The following is a 15,175-nucleotide window of genomic DNA, read 5'->3' as shown; positions in this document are numbered from 1 at the left end:
CCAGTGGTAGAATATACAGACTAGTTGTCTGATGTCATGGAGTTCATATATTAGGGAGGAAAGGCAGGCCGTAAATAACTAACAAGATAAATGGAGCATAATGTGAACAAACCCTATCTCAGTTTAGAACACCTTTTGAGGTATGAGTGCCTTATTTTCGCTGTTTTATGGATGAAGAACATAAGACCTTGCAGGAGTTGCCCAAAAATCCACAGCTATTAAATTACCAAACCAGAATAGAATCAGAGTCTTTTGACTCCAGGATTCTTCTGTCCTGGACTCTTTCAAAGCGAGGTCTGTTTGAAAGCCTCAACATTAATACATATTCTATCTGCTGTACTGGTTATTAGTTTTACCCTGGACAAAGCAGACTGATCTACTTCTACGCTGTTCTGAGGAGCTCCAGTCATGCCAGAATTGACATTATGACAATATTGACATTATGACATTATTCTATGCTCTTAGCATAGAACTCTGAACGTTGTAGATGCCCAGTAGTTGTGATTAACTTGCCCTATGGAGAAGCCCATAATGAGGGGTGGGGGGTTGGGCATGAAAAATCATATGACCATTGGAAACAGTGAGAATTCAAAAGCTTCATATTTTAAAAAATTTGAGAGGGAAAAAACTAGGGATAAACCAGGCAGAGTGTTTTTGTGATGTATTTTTTTTTCTTGTGTTTTCTAGCAAAATGTAATAAAGCAAAGACATAGTTTATAAGAAATGGAGAAAGGGACTTTTGGAATAGAGGACCCAGGAATCCCATGCACGGATTACATGAATCATGTCTCTTCTGGAAGGAGAGTTGTGCCCTGATACACTGGGTTAACCTTGTTGACTTCCTGGAATATTTGAATCATGGTACTGTAGAGGTGGCAGGAAAATGAAAAACCACATTCACGTTTTCATTGGGTTTTTCACTCATATTAACTTTGTAATGATATATTTATTTTTTGAGAGAAAGAGAGCTTGTGAGCAAGGGGAGGGGCAAAGGGAAATCATCTCAAGCAGACTCTCCACTGAATGCAGAGCCTCACACAGGGCTCGATCTCATGACCTCAGGTTCATGACCAAAGCTGAAATCTAGAGTCAGACCCTTAACCGACCAAGCCACCCAGGTACCCCGAAAATGACCGTTTATTGACCAAAACCTGATAACCAGGCATGTGTTAGGTATATATTTCTGTGCATTGTATTATTTAATTCTCCCAGCAGTCCAGAAAATGGACACCAGTTGGCTTTTATCAGGATGGTATTATGGTGGCGGTGAGTTGCATCCTGCCTTCAGCCACGCCTATCTCCTAGAAAGTCCCCAAAGGAAATGCCTGATCAAAGGAAGGCAAACATAGCATACAATTATTTACCGAGGTTCTGGTTCAAAGGCCTTTAAAAAAATGTAAGTAAATGAATCTGGACCCTGTGGGGACTCCTTAGCCACAGCCAGCTCTCAGTAGTATATACGAACCCAAAGCTGAGTGTCAGTGCCTAACTAGTGCCACATGAAGAAAGGATATCAAGGGCACAATCACTGATCACCAAAGACAAAGAGAGAGCAAGAGATGGCCAGCCAAATGGTGAGTGTTTCCCCTTGCCTGGTACCCAGCTGGCTTAAGCCAACTGTGTCTAGCAGACTAGAACAATAGTCTTGGGCTGGACTCCTACCACAAGGAAGAATAGCATCCAAGGAGGGGAGAAAAGAGAAAGAATAAAATGAGCCATTTGCCCTGAGGTCTAACTCAGAGTCCTGTGGAAGGAACAGAAAGAGACACTTACATTTATGTAGTCTACTCCAGCACAGAAAATACATCCCGCAAACCTAAACCTAAATATATTCCTTAAACCTGTCTTTTGGAAGCCCATCAATTCTCCTTAGAGACCTTAATCTTGACTTACAAAGAAAGCAGGAAAGAGATGATAGGATAGATTTGTTTCCCAGAGGACAATGGTAGATATCATTGTGTCTTATTGTGTTACCATTACAGTTGGAGAAACTGTGGAAAAGAGGCTAACTTGGTCAAGGCCGTACAGTAGGAAAACACCAGTACACACACACACACACACACACACACACACACGCTTTACCACCTCCACCTCCTTATTTTAATGTCGTATGTTTCCATGTGACAAAAGATTTTTTAAACAAATCTTGGTTTAGGGAGAGCTCCATACCTTATTCATTTTTTTAATTAACATCTAATGTGTTGTTACAGGGCTACAGGTCTGTGATTGATCAGTCGTACACAATTCACAGCACTCACCTTAGCACATACCCTCCCCAATGTCCATCTCCCCACCACCCCCTCCCTCCTTACCCCCCCTTCATTCCAGCAGCCCTCCATTTGTTTCCTGAGATTAAGAGTCTCTTATGGTTTGTCTCCCTCTCTGGTTTCTTGTTTCATTTTTCCCTTCCTTCCCCTATGATCTGTATCCTTAGGGTAAATACCCAGTAGTGCAATTGGGGCAGCTCGTAGGGCAGCTCTATTTTCAACTTTTTGAGGAACTTCCATACTGTTTTCCAGAGTCGCTGCACCAGCTTGCATTCCCACCAACAGTGTAGGACGGTTCCCCTGTCTCTGCATCCTCACCAACACCTGTCGTTTCCTGACTTGTTAATTTTAGCCATTCTGACTGGTGTGAGGTGGTATCTCACTGTGGTTCCCTGATGCACAGTGATGTTGAGCACTTTTTCATGTGTCTGTTGGCCATTTGTCTTCTTTACCTTATCCATTTTTAAATAGCAGAATAGAAACTTGGTTCTAAGAATACTTAGTTATCTCCTGGAGATTAGAAAGGCCAAATAATAAAGATAAGAAAAGCTAACACTCTACAGTGCTTCCTTTCCTTAGCCTCGTGGAGGAACGGGTAGCTTGCCTGAGCTAGTTTTTCTGCCAGAAGTTAGCCCCATTCAAGCACCAGTATTTGTTTTAGCCTCACTATTCTTGATCAAAGTTTTACTTAATAAGATACTAACCTGCCTTCCTACAATGAGGCCATTGAACAAAATCTTTAGTGAGTTCTGCGGGGGAATGTAAGCTATATAAACCAGAACGAGACCCAGCTATCTTTCTCTTGCGGCTCTCAATGTGCCTGGCCATCACCTTTTCCCCATTCTCCTTTTTTATCTTTTACTCACCTCACCCTCTTCCCCAGGCGTTTCCCATCTGAGGAGGCCAGGACGCCAGACCATCAAACTCCCGTGAATCGCTTGTGAATAGGTGTGGGCCTGCAGGGGTTTGTGTGAGTCAAGTTCAGGAGTTCTAGTGCAGGTAGAGCTGATTATAGGAAAGCCATCTGATACAGGGGAAAGAAGAGCCTGAGCTTTGGATTTGGAGGAACTTGGGTCCAAATGCTGGTGTCTCCACAGGATAGCTGAACGACCTTAGGCATGTTTACTTAAGCTCTCTGAGCTTTAATTTTCCATATTTGCAGAGTGGAGAGAATATTAGCACTTCGTAGGGTTCTTGTCCAGAATGGATGAGCTTATGTATGTGAAAAGCCTATCATAGCACCTGAGCCAAAGTACACACTTCAGCTAAGTTCAGCCCGCCCCACACCCTCCTGTCACTCCTAACATTCTGATGGGGGTTACTTCCTGCTCCTAGCTGCTGGGTTCAGATAGGTGATGTTGCCACGTCCGTAATGGCTGCATACACAGACATCCATTGTATGTCCTTCATGTAGCTTTTTTGTCTTATTTTTTCATCTTCATCCTCCCATTTACTCCAGCTGAAATTTTGAGCCTGGATGGCCTTAGATTTTGAGGTAGGAGTAGTTCATTTACCAGGTAGATATACTTTGGAGGCAGGAAATAGCAAGTAATGAACTCAGGTCATTGCCTCTCTCACGTTTACTTAAAAAGAACGAGTTGAAATTGCCCTTCCAGGACACTGGAGGAGATAATGGCCTGTATACATATAATCTCTTCCCTGAAAACTGACACCTGTCACTGTCTTCCCGGAAATTGAATTGTTCCATCTGATGGAAGGCAAGCCTCAGGCAAAGGAATAACTGTCAGTGCTGTCCCAAGACTGCCCAAATATAGTCCTCATTGAATATTCCTGCACATGTCCATTGCACACCCAATAATACTTTGTAGTCATCTACTTAAGTTCTTATGCAAGAGAAGAAAGCATTTTACCTGGTATAAACAAATTTAATCAAAATGTTGGCATTGCTAGAGCCAGCATTTCACAGAACTAAAAAACATGTGTCTGTATATATGTATGTGTGTATATGTATATGCATATAGGCATAGATATGCATATTGCCTCACTTTTGTGTGTACATATAAATACACACCCACACACACACACACACACACACACACCAGTGCATTCAAGGGAAGACTTCCATATTTTCTCTTTAGAGATTTGCAGCATTCTTAAATTTAGCAACAAATGTCAGTTACCATGATGGTGCTATGATGAAATTATCTGATTTACTTAACCATTTTCCTACCCAGTTTCTTCCCTTTGAAAATGGTATACTATTAATAGATTTACAGTAGTCCTTTGGTATGATTCCACTTTAAAATGTGTTATAAAATTTAACAAAATTACTATGAGAGTTATGTTTAGCAGTAAAACCTAATTTTAATTCTTACAAATCAGACATTACTGCTACATTGCTTTCATTGTGTTCTTTTCTTTTGCTGTTGAAAAATTCAGATTCACTGTGATTGATTATCATAATCATGTGAATTCTATCGCTGCATGATAAATTTCTCCCAAATTTTGCAGCTTAAAACAGTAAACATTTTCTCACCCAGTTTCAGAGGGTCAGGAATCCAGGTGTGGTTTTACTGGGTCATTCTGACTCTTTCTCTCTGGGTTTCTCATGAAGGTGTGATCAAGCTATTCGCTAAGGCTAGGGATTAAAGAGTGCCTTAGTGGGGCTGGTGTATTTATTCCAAGCTCACACATCTGGCTGTTGGCAAGAGGCTTCAGTTCCTCACCAAAACATGGACCTTTCTTCATAGGGCCACACACAACAAGACAGCAGGATTCCCCCAAAACAAGAGAGAAGAGAAAGAGTAAGAGCAAGAGAAATATGAAGACAAAAGCTACAATGTCTATATAACCAATCCTAAAAGTGAGTGGTATACCATCACTCCTGCCATACGGAATTGGTCATACAGACCGACCCTCGTACAGTGTAGAGAGTAAGATTGCCAAAAGGTGAGCATCACTAGGACCTGTCTTAAAGGATGCCTACCACAGTGCTATTTCACAATATATGTAAATACACACACACACACACACACAGTTTGTATATATTGTATATAAACATATATGTTTATATATGTGTATGTTTTATATGTGTGTGTGTGTGTTTGTATAACCTATACATCTGTAACACAGATATGGCACTATTAGACACTAGCTTCAAACATGGAATGATGCTATGTATAGTGATTAGTGAGTTTTCCAGTAGGTATAATCATTTGGGTTTTGTTTTTTGTTTTTTGTTTTTTTTCAAGATTTTGTTCATTTATTTGACACAGAGAGAGAGATCACAAGTAGGCAGAGAGGCAGGCGGAGAGAGAGGGAAGGAGGTTCCCCGCTGAATCCTAGGACCCTGAGATCAGGACCTGAGCCAAAGGCAGAGGCCCAACCCCACTGAGCCACCCAGGCACCCCCTAATCATATGTTTTTAAAAGTTACTTAAACTTACAATTCTCCATGTGTCTATTTGTGTTGATATGCCTTCAGTGTGAGATCTCTCCTCGTGTTATAAAAACTTTGTCCATTACATAGGAAGAAGTATACTTAGAACATTCAAATGTCTATCAGTAGAACCTAGGAAGTCTGTAATTTCTGAATGAAACAAGTTTCGGTCTAGAGCAGGGAAGGCAAATAGATTTCAACTCACTGTCTCAAACGTGGTTTTGTGAAGAATTCTAAGCTGTGTTCATCCTCGGTGATGTCTTGTCAGTAGGGTCTGCTGTGGGTGCAGGGGGGAGAGGTGTAGGGGACACATGCCTCATCTTTGCATCTTTGGTCTTCTAGAGCATTTTGCTAATGCAGAAACTCTGCCAAGGTGAGCAGTAATAATACAGAGGGTGGGTTGAAATAATGAAATAAATGATGATAAGCCACCCAAAGAAGTTCTTATAAGATAGTATTTAAAAGCTTTGCTTTAATGACTCTAAAAGATAAATGATTTCTGGAAGGCTTGGCTGTCTTCATTTCTCTCCAGTCAGAGAAATTAATGACCCTAGATGATTGTCTTCATTGACTTGAGGTAGGACATCCTATTAGGTTGTTCCCAGGGAGGAAAGAATGTGGATCCTAGCCTATATTTGAATCAGACTTTGCCATTGTCCACTTACTGTATTAATTAAAGGCTTAAGTTACATTGTGTCCTCTCATTTATAAATTATATAGAGAACACAGAAGAGAAAAAATTGGAGGTTATGTTTTCTTACCCCCTAACTTTATTTTACAAGTATAGCCTATGCTGGATAATTCTAATGTAATTACAAATTCGGGTGATTGGAGGGGAGGTTGGAGAGGAAACGGATGGTTTCTGGATTGGAAATAATAAGCTGCTACTTTTGACTTTTCCTAAGTCTTTGGCAGACTAGTTTAGTTCCACTTTAGTGGACACTCTTGGGAGCCCTCCTTCTGAAGACCTCATTAATTTGGCTGCTTTGGTTCATTTTGGGTGCGTTAAGAAATACCCATACACAGACGACTATAAGTGTAAGGCTCACTTGATGAGGCCCGAGGCAGTTTCTGTGCACCTGACTTCAGCATAGATAAGGACAGGGCAGGTTAGCTCCTCACTCTTGTCCACATGCCTGAGAAGCCTGAGCATTTCGTTCCTCCTGAGACTGTAATGAAGAAATCAAAAGATGGCTTGAAGGAAGACATATTTTAATCCCCAAACACTTCTTACTAATGAATAAATTGTATTCAACGCACTGGTTTGGATGGAACCATCTGTTAGAATACCCATTAACCAGAGCAGTGCCCGGTATGGATAGGGGCTGAGGAAACATTTATCAAATGCGTGAATACTGTCATTGCCAATTTGGGGAAGCAATTGATGAGGGAAAAAGAAAATACAGACTGTAATGTCAGACACACCTGGGTTCTAGTATTGATGCACGACTTACGGGGGTGACCTTGGTATAATCGATGCTGTTTTCAGGTGTCTGTATCCCCTTTTCTCATTCAAAAACGATAGTGGTTTATATCTCCTAGGCTTGTTTTGAGAATTGAATAAAATACAGGGGTGGGGGGGGGGGAGGGGTAAGCCCCTGACAAAATACCCGGCCCATGGTGAGTGTTGAACAGAGGTTAGTTCGCCCTCCCTTCCTTTATTTTACAGTACTGCTATTGGACAGTGGTGGGGCTGTAAATGACAACATTTGCACAGCTGCAAATAGAAACCACTAGCCAAAACAGAAGCCCTGTGACAGGAGCCGAGAGGTTGCATGGCTCAGGAGCCTGAGACAGCTAGCTCTGGATTTTCCATAAATATCTACGAAGGGGGTATAGCAGTACGAAGTGCTAGATGAGCAACTGTCATTTAAACGAAAGGCCAGCCAGCTGGCTTGGGTTATTCAGAGTGGCAGAGCCCACTGAAATGAATAAAACATCCAGATCTAGACAGCCTGCATCAAACTCCTTTTTTCCCCCCCATTTAACCAGTGACAGGTAGAAGGCATCAGGCATGTTTTTTAGCATTTTATTGGGATACTGTAAGCAAATCCTCTGGGATTGCAAGAAGTACTTGGGAAATTCATCACCTTTCTGGGGTTATACTTTTATTTAGCCAAATGAGGAGGTATCTCTGCCTCCAGGACCCTTTATTTAAGTTAATTAACAAATACTAACTTATTTGTCAAACACTTTCCCTTCCAAATTCGATTGCTCTGTCAATCTGCTAGAACTGCCGAGACTGGCTTAAAGAGCAAAAATTTATTTTCTCATAGTTCTGGAGGCCGGAAGTCCAAGCTCAACATGCCATTAGGATTGGTTTCTGGTGAGGCCTTTCTTCCTAGGATATAGACCATTACCTTCTCACTGTGTCCTCACATGGCCTCTTTTCTTGTCCATGTGTGCTCAGAGAGATCAAGCTCTGGTGTGTCTTCCTCTTCTTACAAGGACGTCAGTCCCGTTGGACCCAGGGCCACACCTCCATGACCTCATCTAACTTTACCTCCCCAAATGCCCTGTTTCTCAATATAGCCCACCTAATGGGTTAGGGCTTCAGTATATGAATTGGAGGGGGTAAGGGCACAATTCAGTTCACAACGGTTGCTTCTTTATCTTAAACTACTTTCCATAAATTTTCCAGCCCCTTATTTTTCTTTATCTAATAATCTCCATTACAGAGCAGTATATCATTTTCTTATATACTTACCAGGTTTTAGGCACATTTGCAAGAACTAATCCAAACCAGTGGTTTTTCCCTTGTGCCCTAGTCTTTAGTAGATGAAGTAACTAAGGGGAGGGGGAATGTGGCCAGGAGAATAATGACCCCCCCACACACACACACACACAACGATGTCCTCGTGCTGATCTCCACAACATTTGGATACATTAGGTTCCATGCATAAAGTTTGCATATGGAATTAAGGCTGCTAATCAGCTGGTCTTAAAATAGGGAGATTATTCTGGATTAACCAGGTGGGTCCAGTCTAATCACATGAGTCCTTAACAGTGGAAGAGGGAGGCAGAAGAGGTTCAGAGAAAGAGATAGGAAAGTGGAAGCAGGGAATGACAGGCGGTGTTTCTGGCTTTGAAGATGGGGGCCACGAACCACAGTATGTGGGTGGCCGTTAAGCTGGGAAAGCAAGGAAACGAAATCTCCTCTAGAGCTGCCAGAAAGGAACAATAGCCTTGCCAACACCTTGATTTTAGCCCAGCAAGAGCCATGTCGGACTTCCGAGCTACAGAACTGTAAGCCAGTGAATCTGTTGTTTAAAGCCACTAAATTTTATGTGGCAATTTGTTACTGCACTAGTAGAAAACTAATACAGGGAGTCAGAGGTGGAGGGGAGAGGGTAGTGGTTATGACTTGCGCCTAAAATGCATCAGGCATGGAACTAGAGGATTTATACATGTTTATCTCTTAACACTATTTGAGGCAGGTGTTGCATGTTTTCTAGATTAGGAAACTGAGACTCGGAGTTCAAGTAACTTTCCTAGAGACACATAGTAACCCAGTTAATACATGGGCCATCTGGGATTTCAAACCAGGTCTGCATAGTCTGTTTGAAAGAATAGTAAACTGTGTGAGTTAAGGGTACATGAACACCCTGAGCCTCAGTTTCTTCAGTTGTAAAACTTGTAGAGACAGGTCAGGTTTATGAGCTTTGTATGAAAAGCAAATTGGGAAATCACTATCAAAAAAAACATTGTAAAGTACAAAATCCTTATCCGATGTCAAGTTTGATCTAGTTGTCAACACACCCAAACATCCATATCAAATGAATGATCTAGGACATTGAGGGGGCTGGAGGGTCTTCTTAGATCTTACCTAAACCTTGTTACTTAGTGCCAGCATTAACTAGGCCTCTTTAGGAAAAATCTGCATCCTTTTGTTGGGTGTTGGATGCCTAGAAACATGGCTTTGGCTGCATCCTGAGTTATTTCAGAGGCTGAAAATTGCAGGTTAGTAAAATCACTTCAGTAATGGTAAGAGAATTGAGAGGTAGTGTAAGCTTTTAGCCACCCCTTATCATCACATCTGTTTGTCTTTGTTTACATTTTATACTACCAGTTAACACAAGATTTGTTTAGCTAACAATAGTATTTGTTCGGGGGCACTTGAGTGGCTCAGTGGGTTGAGCCTCTGCTTTCAGCTCGGGTCATGGTCTTGGGGTCCTGGGATCGAGCCCCGTGTTGGGCTCCCTGCTCAGCGGGGAACCTGTTCCCCCTATCTCTCTCTGCCTGCCTCTCTGCCTACTTGTGATATTTGTCTACCAAATGAATGGATAAAATCTTAAAACAAAACAAAACAATAGTATTTGTTCAATGTAAGCAACTATAACTTAAATCCTGGGATTTTAATAAATTTACATATAACTCTGCTTATTTAGGAAATAAACTCTAATCAAAATTGTTTGGATTATCATAGTGGTTCAGTTATTACCTTCCACCAAATAGATGAATAGACCTTTTCAAGTTACTTGGATATTAGAATATTGGTGAAGAGGGTTAGTAGTCCTGGCTATTTGGTGACATTTAGGATATTTCATTCAATTGAACGCTTTACTGATAAAGTTGAGTCTCTTTATGCATATTTCTGAATCTCTTAGAGTGAGGTGACTGCATTATCCCATCTGAAGATAGTTTTATCTGGCCCTCAATCCTAAATAAGCTAATTTACCACTTCTGAGCATTTTTTTACTTGTGGTTTAATAAAAATACCAGTGAAAAGTCTGGTGGATCTATACATCAGACATTTATTGACCCCCATTTTCTGTGAGCCTGACACTGAGATTGTAAAGACGCAAAGAATGCTTCTCTGCCCTCCAGAAGTTAACAGCCTGGTGAGCAAGAAGACAGACATAGTAAGAATTCATTTTCACGATGTGAAAAGTGTAAAACTTCTGGGGAAGCAGGCTTCATGCTAGTACTTTTTATTCCCACTTAATAAAAATATGAGTTTTGTGGCAAGGGCTTTAAAAAATATTTTAGACTATGTAATCTATGATCAGTCAGCCCACCCTTAATTACCTCATTTTGTAAATCTGAAGAGCCCTTTTAGGTGGTCATTTAGCCCATCCCAGAATTCGCCATACACATTATTGTTGAAAGCCACCCAAATAACAGAGCCTCAGGGAAGAGTTTAACAGAATGGCTAAACTCTCAGAAGTCAGATTTGAGTCCAGATCCAGGCTCTAACACAGTTTTATGACCTGAAGTAAGTTATTTTGCCTCTCTCGGTATTAGTTTTCTCATATATAGCGTGAGGATAATAAGTATAACTTTTTCTCTTCTTCAAAATAAACTAAGTTCCTATGAGTCAGTTAAGTCCATTGATTAAAAAGTCCAAGATGGCACTACTAGAAATAGTATTGTAGAGTCGATGAGAGAACTATAAAGGTTGATGGTATGTTTGGTGTTTATCCCATAATTTTTTACTGTAATTGAAAGTTTCTACTTTATAGCACTCACTGTTAAGTGGCTTTTGCACTTATGCATTATGGAGTCGGTAATATTTGGATAGAACATGTCAAGACTATAGAGATGGTGAGGGAGGAAACTTCTCAAAGTCCCATCCAGTTTTGTCATTTTAGAATGTTCAATTCTTCTCTGATAAAATATGCACATTCATGTTCTTATGTTTTTAGTGTAGTTCACTTAACTTTGGTAGAAAAATAAAATTAGGGGGTGCCCGGGTGGCTCAGTGGGTTAAAGCCTCTGCCTTCAGCTGAGGTCATGATCCCAGGGTGCTGGGATCGAGCCCCTCATTGGGCTTTCTGCTCAGCTTCCTCCTCTCTCTCTCTCTCTCTGCCTACTTGTGATCTGTGTCTGTCAAATAAATAAATAAATAAATCTTTAAAAAAAAAGAAAGAAAAAGAAAATTAGAATACGTATAAAATTAGTTGAAATTTTGTTTCAAATTTTAGTATTTTTTAAGTTTCAAATTTGGTAATTAAGAAAACATACTTAATCAGATGTTCATTAAACTTATTTTATTAGATAAAAAAGTGAAACAGCTGAACATTACAGATTGAAGTAGCTTTAGTATTTCATGCACTTTTGTTCATAAGTGAGAATTTAAGCTGGAAACTGTCAGTGGTCTTGCAAAGTTATTTCTAATTAAATTTAGTTTTCATTAATCTACATTCTGACAGTCTTTTGATTATTGACCTTTTTAAAGTAGCATGAAAAAAAATATATATATATATTGCCCATCTTCTGTATTTTTCTAGAAAGCCAACCTCTTTAGTTTGGAGAAGTTGTCTGTACTGAGGGAGTGATAGTCACAGCTTGATCTTGAAATACTCTCTTCTTGCTTGATGATGATTTAGAATGACATTAACTGCTGTAACAAACCACCACCTTTCACTTGCTTAATGCTCACATACCAGTCAATGCAGAGCTTCCTGGTGGACGAATGGCTTTTCTATGCTTTGGCTGGTGACTTTGGTACCCCAGCTCCTCCTAACTCATGGCTCCTCATCTCCTTGGTCCTCAGAGTCCTCTGCCTTCATTTAGCAGATGAGGAATAAGAGTAGAGACGGCACTCCAGGTCCTTAAAAACCCCTGCCCACAAAAGACAAGCATCTGTTCTCTCACCTTGATTAGCAGGACCTAGACACAGGCTGCCATAAGGCTAGTCAGGGCAGGTAGTCCGCTTCCGGACAGCAACCTCGCGGTAACAACGCTGTGAGATGGAAGGGAGGATGTGAAGTTTGGTGGGCACTGCCAGAGGGAATGTAAGAAGGTACAAATATACCAACTTGAAAATTCTGTGTTCATTAGTATCTAATAGTCCAGTGTATAAATACGTGTTCTTGGAGGCCTTCTGTATTCTGGAATCCTATCGCAGTGAAAAACAGCATCAGTTTTTAAGAGTTGCCCAAAACTGTAATCTATGACTGTAGAACAATTTCTTTGTATCAGCTCTGGATCTGGGATGTTTTCGCTCTGTACAGTAATTGACAGCAATCTAAACCTGTGTATATGATTTAAAGGATATTAAAAAAAAAGGATATAATTTATATTTTCCATGTTTTTCTCAGGAATTTTCTTTTCAGTGTTCATCTTTTACAGGTCTAGAGACGGCAACTTTTTCCCAATACTATGCATAAGTAACATGTTACGATAACTTCAGATTCTTATAATAATGTGATATCTGAGATACAAAGGTTTTTTAATTAGAGTTTTTAATTTTCAAAAGATATATATTTTTTATATAAATTGCCATAAATATGTAATAAAAAGAAGTTTGTCTTGAAGACCATAAGGGTTTGGATGGGATCCTGCTAATATTTGGTCAGAGTCCCACTAGATTTCCAAATGTTTAATTACAAAATATGGAACTATTATTGTGATATTTACAGAGTTAATTACTGAGAAATATCCATCTTGATTTTAGGCATATATTTCCAAAATTATATAAGAGGGAACTCCTTATATGTCAGTGGAAAAAAACAGCTTGTGATTTTCTCTTAAGCATGTTTTGGAATGAATTCTTCTTATTCCTAATTCCTAGTCAGCCTCATAACCAGTGTCTGGCAAGATTATGTGCTGCCTCCCCAAGGTTTGGTGACTTTTTAATAATTTGATTGACACGGTTCACTTTCTGTTCTTACCTTCCATTTTGTTTTCTTTTTCTTTTTGTCCAATTTGTTTTCAGTTGGGATTCTTTTTTAAGTTTAAAACTTTTATTGTCTTTACTACTTGCCATTTATGGCCAGCTGTAAAATTTTCCAGCAATTCCAAGATACTGATGCTAGAAACAGATTGAATTAACACATATTACTTGTCTTTAATTTCTTGTTCATATGAATATTATATGCATAGGATTACCTCCCACCCCCCCAAAAAAAGACATTGCAAGTTAGTCACATTATTTTGCAACCTTATCTTCATCATGATAAAATCATATATGCACCCTTGCTCTATTCATGATGATATATAAATAGTGACATTTATAATGGAGTTTAACAGAAGAACCTCTTTCATGATCACAGACAGTTATTAAGAATGAATTTCTTCAAAGCTAGTGTACTTTTTGTCTTTAAACCACTTTTCTCTTAAAGGCTGTCCTAAATTTTAATTTTGAAAGAAAGCATTTTGCATGCTAGGAGGGTAAGAAACATAAGGAGGGTAATTATAATGGGATTTAAATAATTGACTTACATTTCTTTGCCAATAAAATAAAGCATGTTCTCTTAGGGCTTTTTTTATAGGTCCTAAAATATGTCTTTCAATTTACTAATATTATGGAAGAAAGAAAACACAACACCGTCTTCTTCCTAGATCGAATATTAGTGTTTCCCAACAACAGATTTGGCAAACACTCAGAGGCAAGTAGTATTATGCTTTTTAGATTTTCAAATATCTCTGAACTGCCGTTGATTGCGCCCAAATCAGGTCAGATGCACTCTCTGCAGGAACATTTGCCAGAGGTAGTGTATGTTCAGATGGAAGATTTTTACATTCCATAGTCAGCCTCATTTATTCTCCAGACCTCTAAATTTTTCATACTAAGTAGGAGCATCTCACTTTATGAACCATGGGTCTTTATTAATTAAACAGAGTCAACAGGGCTGATTTATTCTCTCTTCTCAGTTGAGCTACCAAGCACAGAAATCAGAGAGGAAATATCTCTAATACTAGAATGTTCTCCAAGCCAGTAAAGCTGGGATTATCTCATCATACCGATTATGTCAAAGCTCTTTAGGCACAATGCTCACCAGGACATAAAATTGAGTGGTATACACCAGCTGGCCCTGTTCCAGCATCAAAGGAAGAATTCCAAATTTTTCTTGCAATAATCACAAAGTTCTAATTATTTAAAAAAAAAAAAAAAACAGCCATAATCACTTACTGAATATGTACTCGTTGCCAGGCACTTCACCTGAGTTTTAGCAGCTTCGTGTTTTGTTTGTACAAAAGACCTAAGTATGAAATATGTACTTGAAGCATAAAAACCTTTGTTTAGTTTCCCTTTGTTAGTTGTTTTTTGTTGTTGTTGTTGTTTGTTTATTTTGTTTCCTAGTAAGTAGCTGTTGTAATTGCACGTTTAGTGTTTGGGTGTGTGTTTTTAAAACAGATACCAAGAAGTATACTTTGAACATAAGCTTAATCAATTAATATTTTATGGTGTTACTTTTATATTTGGGAAAAGATCAGATGTAGATTTGTTGATTTAAAAAAAAAAAAAAAAAAAAGCGCTAATGAAGTTTCCTGGCAAGGATAACCTTCTCGGGGAACTTTCTCGTAGTCATTGTTCAGAGTCAATAACTACATTTTTTTCCTTAGACATTTTGCTTTGGCTTCGTTTACATTATAAATTTAATGGAATGTCCATATCGAGGCAGTTACACTCGTTTAAGCATAAGAATACTGTTTTTCAAAAAGTCTACTAGGAAAGTGTGCAGCTGAACTTGCCCCTCAGGTGGTTATTCCCCTTCCCTTTCCTTCCCACACTTCCTAATTAGGGGACATTGGTGGTGAGGGAGACTTTAACAGTTTTGAAG

The 15,175-nt window shown here is 39.4% G+C and overlaps 1 protein-coding gene across 7 annotated transcripts in view; it reads left to right on the top strand.

Annotated features, from left to right (window-relative positions):
• The window catches only part of STXBP4 (syntaxin binding protein 4), a 175,559-nt gene that overhangs the window by 143,676 nt on the left and 16,708 nt on the right, over window positions 1-15,175 (top strand). Inside the window, exon 18 of one of the 7 annotated variants that reach the window (XM_032319776.1) lies at window positions 688-989. The exons of the other annotated variants lie outside the window; for them this stretch is intronic. Within the exon in view, the coding sequence (XP_032175667.1) occupies window positions 688-697 (10 nt within the window). The 3' untranslated portion in view covers window positions 698-989. Of the gene's footprint in view, window positions 1-687; window positions 990-15,175 lie in introns of those variants that run through there. 7 annotated transcript variants of the gene reach the window in all.

Source organism: Mustela erminea, chromosome 18, assembly GCF_009829155.1.
Source record: "Mustela erminea isolate mMusErm1 chromosome 18, mMusErm1.Pri, whole genome shotgun sequence".
Taxonomy (NCBI): domain Eukaryota; kingdom Metazoa; phylum Chordata; class Mammalia; order Carnivora; family Mustelidae; genus Mustela; species Mustela erminea.
Note: the sequence above shows the minus strand (reverse complement) of the source record. Positions and strands in the feature narration are given on the sequence as shown.